This window comes from Alosa alosa, chromosome 13 (assembly GCF_017589495.1).
Source record: "Alosa alosa isolate M-15738 ecotype Scorff River chromosome 13, AALO_Geno_1.1, whole genome shotgun sequence".
Lineage (NCBI taxonomy): Eukaryota > Metazoa > Chordata > Actinopteri > Clupeiformes > Clupeidae > Alosa > Alosa alosa.
Genome location: NC_063201.1, coordinates 11024355 through 11034354, shown reverse-complemented (window position 1 = coordinate 11034354; position 10000 = coordinate 11024355). Strand labels below are relative to the sequence as shown.

The 10000-nt window shown below is 47.1% G+C and overlaps 1 protein-coding gene across 2 annotated transcripts in view; it reads left to right on the top strand.

The window, feature by feature from the left end:
* Positions 1-10000, top strand: part of cdkal1 (CDK5 regulatory subunit associated protein 1-like 1) — a 264617-nt gene that overhangs the window by 41009 nt on the left and 213608 nt on the right. For both annotated transcript variants that reach the window (XM_048261662.1, XM_048261663.1), the window contains exon 4: positions 3734-3818. In XM_048261662.1, the coding sequence (XP_048117619.1) occupies positions 3734-3818 (85 nt within the window). The remainder of the gene's footprint in view (positions 1-3733; positions 3819-10000) is intronic.

Genomic DNA, 10000 nt, shown 5'->3' with positions numbered 1-10000 from the left:
GGCTACTGACAGCAGATGCATGCTCCAGGCAGTTAGTAGGCAGACGCACATACATACACACACACACAAACGCACACATACTGTATCTACTAGACTTGTTGCAGTATATGTGCATATTCACACAAAAGAAACACACAAATTATTATGCATCACTGAAGCTGTCGGACATACACAAACATACCACTCTTTGTTTTCAGACAACGGTACACAGGCCTTTCACTAGACACACAAACACACACACACACAGTCCTGGCACACAAAGCATTGTGGTCATGTACTCACACACGCACGCACACACCCACGCGCATCTGGTACACTGAAACCTTTTGAGGCCCATTAAACGTACCTTACACACACACACACGTCTGGTACGTAAACACTGAGCCCTTTTGAGGCCCATTAAACATGCCTTACACACACACACACACTATAACATGCTGGCTTGTTTTGTTATAGACATGTTGTTGTCATCAGTACTTCATACTGATGTATGTATATTTTTGTGTGTGTGTATATTTGTGTGTGTGTGTGTGTGTGTATTTGTGAGTGTGTCCTGTCCCACAGTCTCAGCCTCTGCTGTTGTTGTTTGGGTGTCTCGGTGGGAAGAGGAGCGCTCTGCTCTGCACTCACAGACCTGCTGCTGATGCTGCTCTCGTCCCACAAACGGAAAGTTTGACCCCAATTTTGGTCTCTCTGTCAGGACACATCGTCCCCCGCCTGGCTCACCACTGACCTTCTTTGGTTTGCACACCACCCCTGTGTGTGTGTGTGTGTGTGTGTGTGTCTGTCTGTCTGTGTGTTTGTGTGTGTGTGTGTGTCTGTCTGTGTGTGTGTGTGTGTGTTTGTGCAACTGAGAGACTCTGGCTGGGTCTGGATGGGATGGGGGGGCTTTATGTAACTCTTGTTTATGCCCCACTGTCTGGACTGGCTGGCTGGAGGAGTGGGTAGCGTGCCAGACTCCGAGCAGACGCTCCTGCTCTGGGGTCTTTGGGTTTGTGTGTGTGTGTGTGTGTGTGTGTGTGTGTGTGTGTGTGTGTGTGTGTGTGTGTGTGGTTTAAGTGAAGAGATGAGGGCAGACAGGCTAGAAGTGGCTGATATAGTAGACTACCGCTAATGTTGATGAACTGTGCACCTGGCCCAAGCCTGTGGATGGAGAAGGAGAGAGGGATGTGAGATGTGAGAGAGAGGGGGGTGGAGTGGTGGAGAGAGGGGGGGGGGGGTCAGGCCGGTGAAGAGGGAGGGTAGGAGCGCAATGACTCCACTACTGCTGCTGAACCTGCTGGATGGAGGCACAGAGGATGAGAGAGAGAGAGAGTAGAGAGAGAGGAGCTGGGGATGATACAGAAAGAGGGATACAGAGGATGTAGGGGAGAATGAGAATGACAGGGAAGAATGCCACAGATTGTGTGTGTGTGTGTGTGTGTATCTAAGTATAGTGGGACATACTCTTTGCTCTAGTTCATATAGGAGGTACTGTGTGTGTGTGTCGTCTCATCATGTCTACCCTCCTTAGGGGCATAGCTAACTGGAATAGTCATATCTCACTTGAACTGCTGAACTGTCACATACACACCTTCCAAAAGCCCTCGACACACATCATTGGAGCAGAGCACTGTCTTTTGTGCTTGGGTCCATCAAGGCAGTTGCGCACACACACACACACACACACACACACACACACACACACACACACACACACACACACACTCTGGTGTGTGTCCTGCAGATGGGTTTAACTGAGGGGAAAATTGAGATGTCCAGTAAGACCAGAGAACCCAGGTCGAGAGAGAGAGAGAGAGAGAGAGAGAGAGAGAGAGAGAGAGAGAGAGAGAGAGAGAGAAAGAAAGAAATAATATATGAGTGTGGTTGGGGAATGGGGATCATGTTATGGGACTCGGGCTCATACCCTTTTCCCCTTGGGTCTAACCGTAGAGTCCCATCTCCTATCCAAAGAGTTTTGGAAGGAATATTCTAGAAACACTCGGTCCATACAGTCCAGCACAACTCCTCAGTCCTGTGTGTGTGAAAAAGAGAAAGAAAACCAGCCAAGTTGTGTGTTACAGCCAGAGGACACAGCTGATGCCACATTGGCAGACACGCCTGCTGCCTACCCCCCGCGTATGCCGGAGGAAACGTGTGTATTCCGGCGCGACCCACTCCCACTGGCCAGTCTGCAATTTCACATCAGGCTTGCAGGGTTGAGTAACGTCCTCAGTGGACACTTTCCACCACCCCTTGGATTCCCTCCAGTGGTTCTCAGAAATGGGGGATTTTGGCTTTGCCATAACATTGCCTGTGTTCTTGGTTTGGGCGCTGTTTTGAATTTGCACTTTGGGTTGCAAATGTGGAGGTGTGTGTGTGTGGGGTGGAATTTAGTGGCTGTCTGGGTGATCAGAAAACCGACCTTGTGCTGTTGTTGTGCACATTTGGTGATGTCTGGCTGATGTTGTGCAAATTCGGTGAATTTTTGGCAAATTCCCCTTGCTCAGAGATGGGTGGATGTTTTGAGGGGCTGATGTTCCTCCTGGTAGCGTTCAGGGCTGGGGTTATCTGACTAATGTTCCCAGGGAAGATCCTCCTCAGCAGGAACTGCTTGTTCCCTAAAGCTGCCAAAGTTTACTGTGCTGACCTTCATCTTCGCTGGGACAGGAAAGAGAGAGTGTGTGTGTGTGTGTGTGTGTGTGTGAGAGAGAGAGAGAGAGAGAGAGATAGTGTTTGTGTGTGTTCCTGTTGTGCTGGGTCTTTTGCTCGGCTGTTGACTCACAGGATCTGAGTGTTCTCTTTCCCAGAATGCACTGGCATGGTGTGGCGCAGTCCAGCAAGTTTACGACACTAGCAGTGCGACTGCTGGTTACCTCTGGTCAAGTTAAGGAGGGGTTCATGAGCCACTGCTGGATGTTGTGGACACTTTAATAATGGGGCTGATTCACTGCTCACTTCCGTCCTGTGTATGTGTGTGTAAGTGTAACTATAGCTTGCATGTGCTGGTGCTTGTGCATCATGCTTCCCTTGCTCTCACACATTGCCCTCTCTCACACACACACACACCCCGTAAACACTTTGACTCAGGGTGCCTTCCTGTCAGTGATGTTTCTGTTTCCTTGGCTCCTCAGCTTTTCCAGTAAGTTTTTTAGCAGCTTTTCTCACACTCTGTGTGTGTTAGTCACACACACACACCCATGCTCTCCCATATAGCCCAGCCCTACCATACACAAATGTAGTCAGCCTTGTCTCTGCGTATACTCAATGAATGTGTGCTGTACATATGATTATGTATATGTGTGTGATCATGTGTGTGTGTTGGCTTGTGAATGCTTGACTGAGGCTGTGTTATTGATAGGATGTGAAATATCTGGTTCAGTGCCGTAGACAGAGCAGGAGCCTGCAGTACACTTATGTTCCTCTGTGTGTGTGTGTGTGTGTGTGTTACTCAGTGTGACAATTCTGTATGGAGCTGTGGCTTTTCCTCAGAGGCCTGGTGTCTGGTGTACTGTTGCATCATGCTGAAGCAGTCTGTTTGGACGCACCCTCGCACACACACACACACACACACGCACACACACACATACCAGACCAGACCACACCACAAAATAACAAACATCAATGAATAATAGAAATGATTTATATGATTATAAACATGGCTTTCCTTGCCTTCTTTCCATCTTTCCACTCTTTTTATTTCTCTTTGCTCTCTCTCTCTCTCTCTCTCTCTCTCTCTCTCTCTCTCTCCCAGATGACCCTGCGGAGGCCGACCTGTGGCTGTTGAACAGCTGCACTGTAAAGAACCCTGCCGAGGACCACTTCAGGAACTCTATCAAGTAAGAGGCCCAGCCTTGTGATGAGACGTCTCCTGAGTGTGGTGTGCACAGATGTTCTAAGTGCTCATCAGAACGGAACAAAACATCTTCAATGATGCTGAAGTTTAGATGATAAGGTTTCAGATGTAACACACACACACGTCAACATCAACGTAACAGGCACCCCCCCTCCCACACATTCACACACACACACGTCAACATCATTTCACAGCTGTCATGGAATTTTCTTAGCAGTGCTGTTCAGCAGCCTCTAAGTAGTAGTTTGAGAAATTGTTACTATATTGTAATTCCCCAACATTCATGCAACATGAGTGGACCGCTGGTCTTTTGCTCAACAGACTCCTTTACTGGACTTGACATACTAATGCAGGTCGTGTAGAGGACAGTGCTTGACCGTCTGAAAGGGGATGAAGTATTGATGAGGTAGTGAAGGGGTGTAGCACAGAAATGAGACACAGGCGCACATGAAGGCAAATTGACAGCTCTGCTCTGAGTAAACAACAAGTCAAACAAACAAACAAACAAACCTTACCCGGCCTCTCTGAGATCGTCGTGTAGCTTGTATGTTTACATTTGTGTGTGTGGGTATGTGTTTGTTTCTCTGTGTGGGTTCTCTCTCTCTCTCTGGACCCTCTCTCCCTGTGTGTGTGAGTGAGTGTGCAGTTGTGTGTGTCTCTCTCTGAGTGTGTGTGTGTACGGATATAGACTGATGAGATCAGGTTGTCTTGTCATTCTGTAGTTATCTCCCTAATTACCTTGGTGCAGTCCAAGCCAATCGTGGCCCTCTCCTCTGATCCCGGGACGGTTTCCCATCATGCTCGGCCAGAAGCCGTTAGCGTACTCGTCTTCATGACCTCACAGCAGCCCTTTGGCCTACACGTATGGAATAATGATGGTCTGTCTGTGTAAGCATGTCTTCACATGTGCGTTGTGTGTGTGGGACGTCTCTTGCGATACGCGTTGTGTAGGCAGCATATAATGATGTGTTTATGGAGACATATTTTGTGAGGTGCGCTGCCTTGACATATATATTTTGTGACGTGTTTTCTGTACATTGGTTGTGTAACGATGCATACGGACGTGATGTGCTCCGTGCCTAAATTTGACCTAATGCGTTTTGTTGTAGGAACACACACACACACTCCGTGCCTAAATTTGACCTAATGCATTTTGTTGTAGGAACACACACACACACACACACACACACACACACACACACACACACACACACACACACACACTCCGTGCCTACATTTGACCTAATGCGTTCTGTTGTAGGCATGTCTAGTGCTAGAGCCATGCTGGGCTGAATGGGCGTGCGTAATGGTGCGTTTTGTGTTGATGCTGTTTAATAAGCCACTGTGTGATTGGGCTGAGTGCCGGGTTTGTGGGGGTCTGTAATGGTGTGTGTACTCAGCTGATTGTAAAAGCGAACTGACAGAAGTAATCCCATACTGCAGAAGTGTAGGGACAAGAAGAGACATGGCAACGCGCACACACACAGACACACACAGACACACTCAGGATGGCCCTGCTGCTGTCTGAGACTGCTTCTGTGTAGAGCCTTGTTTCCATAGAGAAAATATGAAAGTAGAACGTAAAGAAAATTGTATGTTTTGTTTTGCTCACTTGTTTGATTTAGCCCTATTTTCTCCTCTGCCTCTCCTCCCCCTCTCCTCTCCTCCCCCGCTCCTCTCCTCCCTCTCCTCTCTTAACTCTATCTCTCCTCTGCCTCTGCCTCTCCTCCCCCTCTCCTCTCCTCCCTCTCTTTGTCTCTCTATCCCTTTTTCTCTGTCTCTCTCTCTCTCTCTCTCATTCCTCTGAGGTTGCTGTATAGCTGCTATTGGTAGATTTGATTCCTCTCGCTGATTCTCAACAGAGTAATTTGATTACTCCACAGATCAAAACTAACACACACACACAGCTCCCATGTAAATTGGGCTCGGGTTTGGGACAGCCCTCCATCGTGTACACACACACACACACACATACACACACACACGCGCCTATTCCTCTGTGCCCTGAAACATTCATGTATTTCCATAAAAACTGCCAGATTAAAAGGAATGGCTGCTTTGCATTTTGATTATTTTTTTCCAGCATTGGTGATGTGTGCGTGTGTGTGTGTGTGTGTGTGTGTGTGTGTGTGCGCGTGCTTGTGCTGTGCTTATTATTATGGTTTTGCAACGCCCCTGCCTGACCCTGCTACTGCTGTTTATTCGTTTTTCCAGTGGATGAATGAAATGCACACACGCATATATCTATAAATTACAGGAACGTCTGTCTGTCTGTGTGTGTGTTTGTGTTATTCGCATATCTGTCGAACCATTTGTCCGATTGATTTCAAACATGGCAGGTGACTTGCTACGGGCTAAGTGCAGTGCTAAGTTTGACGTTGTTAGAATAAGACATATATTGTTAAATATATCGGTATAAGAAGCACGCACACTGGCTTTTGCCGCTCTAGTCACTGGCCACTCCACCCCCACACACACACACACACACACACACACACACAACACAGCGCAGGACCAGGGACAGAGCGGATAGAAGCGGAGCTTTGGCAGCCCTGAATCATGCACGGCAGGGGTAGTCAAGATGCAAAAGGTTTGGATGATTATCATGTCAACAATAAAGAATGCCTCTGTATATGCCTCTTGCATAAAATGATTCCTCGGATTTTGCAACAACACGCCAACAGACACGGGTAGGCTATGCAGTGCTATGCAAAAACCACATCAAAAATTATGTGCAATAAACTGACACTTCGAATAGCCCAGGCTACTTTGGACAGACTTGTAAACAATCAACAATTCCGACTGCAAGGTCCCAAATTGAAAAGAGCGATAATGGTCCAGAATTTAAGGATGTTTCAGAATGCCACACATGCAAAACATAACCAGCTACAGACAACGAGTGGCAGACAGAGGGAGATGTCATTTATAAGCTACCAGACATTGTTTTTGAGTCACATTGTTGCAAATTTCATAATGATGCATCATTCCACAAATGGTTTGTCTTCTCGATCATCAAGTTATTCAATAGGCTAAACATATAGCCTTGACTCAAAACAGCTGTCAGGCTTATGTCATTTTGAAATGTCACATGCAGCCATGCTTAAATTCTGCTCACTACACATTTTATTATGACGTATTATAATATAATAGTATGACTTATTTGTTATTTATTTTTTTAATGTTCTATGTAGGCTGTTTTTAGCGTTTGAATGTTGCTATGACATCAAAATAGCCCCACATCATCACTTACCCTTCACCATACCTAGAGATTGGCATGGTTTTATTTCAGTTAGCCTAATAGCTGGTTTGATTTGCATTGGCTCAGACATGGTACGGGCGCTGTATTTTAAGGAAGAACATTTATTTTTTAGCTTAAGGCATTAAGATCAATTTCCAAAAGGTGTTTTTTTTTTTTTTTTTTTTTTTTTTTTTTTTTTATTGCTCTTTTCAGTCAACTTAAGCATGGGTTCATAAACTTATGAGCTCAACTGTACACAAATGCAAACAGATATGCAAACACACATCCTACAGGCTACAGGACCAGAAGTCTTTAAGCCTGTGTGTGTGTGTGTGTGTGTGTGTGTGTGTATCCGGTGTTCTACGCCTATCTTCTCTCCTCTTCTCTGTTTCTGAGTTGTGATTGGCCCAAAGAGTTTCAGTGTCTGACCTTGTTCAGGCTTTCCAGAAACTCTGGAACAACTTCTTCTTTATCAGGAGTTAAATAAAGCAACAGCAACACACACACCCCCCCCCCCACACACACACACACACACACAGTCTTTCTCTCTCCTCCTTTCTCTTGGTTACTCACACACAGTCAGACACACGGACACACTTCCAGTAAAAGATTCTGAGTTGAGATGATTCTAGTCACGGCTGATATGGTGTTTTCTCTCCGTCTCCGTGGCGATTGGGCTAATCTGTGCCATTGTCTCGGAGCCCCTGGAGGACAAACGGACTTGCACACTCAGCGCCTGCAGCTCGCTTAATCCTAATGAATATGCAAATCACCTCCATTTGACTGAAATTTGGAAATATGAGTGATGGGGGGTGTGTGTGTGTGTGTGTGTGTGTGTGTGTCTCTCGCTCTCTCTCTTTCTTTTTTTTTCTCTCGCTCTCTCTCTTTCTCTTTCTCTCTCTTTTTCACACATATGACAGTTCTGTGCTGTGTAAGAGATTTTTGAAATAATGGTTTTCATAGAAAAAGACCTTTCAATTAATGTGCTCTGTATACTGTGTTGTGTGTTCCAGGTACACCTGCACCACCTGCCACCTCCCCAGACAGACAGACAGACAGACAGACAGACAGACAGACAGACAGACAGACAGACTTTTATGTTACATATTCCTTGCTTGTTTATTATTCAAAGCCATAAGTTTTGTGTATGTGTTCCTGTGTGTGTCTGTGTTTGTGTCTGTCTGATTGTGTGTGTGCGTGTGTATGTGCCTGTCTGTCTGTCTGTCTGTCTGTCTGTGTTTGTGTATTCCTCTGTGTGTGTGCCTGTCTGTCTGTTTGTCTGTGATTGTGTGTGTGCGTGTGTGTGTGCGCGCCTGTCTGCGCCTGTCTGTGTGTGTGTGTGTGTGCGCGTGTGTGAGGGAGGGTGGCCGTGGCGCTTGGCACCCCATTGCAGTGCCAGTCATCTCTCAGTCTCATGCCTAGTCACATGCTCTCTCCACTGGTACAGCTGTCGCCACCCAGACCCTGTCCACCCTCACACACACACCCAGTGCCCACCACTGTGTCCAGTAGCTGGTGCACACACACACACGTGCGCTCCGCCAGAGCCGAATCTCAAAAGGCCCCCTGTCGGACAGAAGAGTGTGAAAAGCATGCAAAGAGTGTTTGTAAAAAATGTTGACCGCTTGTTCAGTGGACTGGGTTAGCCTGGCTAGCGCCACCACTTCTCAATGAGACGTGGTCTGGGAACCAAACGTTCATTTTTCTCGTATTTGAAAAAAAATGCCCAGATCCGTTTATTGGGTGCCACGGATGTCTATCAAATGCGTCTGTGCATAGCTCATCATCGTCTTGCTTTCCCCCCTGTTCTGTGATTGGTTCCCTATCTCAGGCGAAAATTTGCTCCATGGTCTCCAGTGAATCAAATCGCGCGCAAGGCAGCATGGGAACACCCAGGCTAGGACTGGGTAGAAATGGATGGGAATTGGTGAAAAACACCTGTGACTAGATGGAGGGCAGCTGCGGACGGAACAAAGGGTGGACCGAAGAGAGGGATGCAAGGATGGCGGTTGTGGAGGGTGTAGCACGCTAATGATTTAGCAAATCACATCATTCACATAATAAAGACAATATGAATACTTATGGGTACACGGACACACACACACACAGACAGACAGACAGACAGACAGACAGCTGTTGATGATCGGCTGCAGTCTCTCTTGGCTATGGAGACGCAAATCATGGGACGTTTGTCTCAGGTAGTCGCACCACAGATAGCCCCAAAACCCCTAATCCTGTCAAGACTGCATGGCACACCCATTGTACTGTCACAATCAGAGAGAGAGGGATGGAGAGAGAGGGATGGAGAGAGAGGGATGGAGAGAGGGGGATGGATGGAGAGAGAGAGGGAGGGCGTGAGAGAGATGGAGAGAGAGGGAGAAGAATGGAGACTGATGGAGAGCCAAGTGTCAGAGGGAGATTGAGAGAAGAGGAGTTCTCAATGAGAGTGAGAGATGGAATGAGTGGACAGCACTGACAGTTAATGATGGAGAAGGAGACCCTCCAAGATCAGCACTCAGCCAGAACTGTGTGTGTGTGTGTGTGTGTGGAGCCAGACTGTCCATATGTGCTGACTCATGGTGCCGACCCCACATGTAGTCTGTGACGTTATTGCAAACAGACTTAGGCAGATGTCCTATTGCTTGCTATGGTCCAGCAGCAGAACAGCTGGAGCGCCAGCGTCACACACACACACACACACACACACACACACACTAGCGTCACACACACACTAGTGTCAAACACGTTGAGCCTTGAACTTTAATTGGAAATTGCCATGCAGCACAGTTGGAGTCTAGTCACTTTAAAACATGCTGCTCTGAGGGACAGAGCCTGACCACATCAGAGTCACAAAAGGACCACATCTAGACTGAGTGATTGCAATGGGAAACGGTTGTTGCTGTGTGTGTGTGTGTCACTATGTGCAG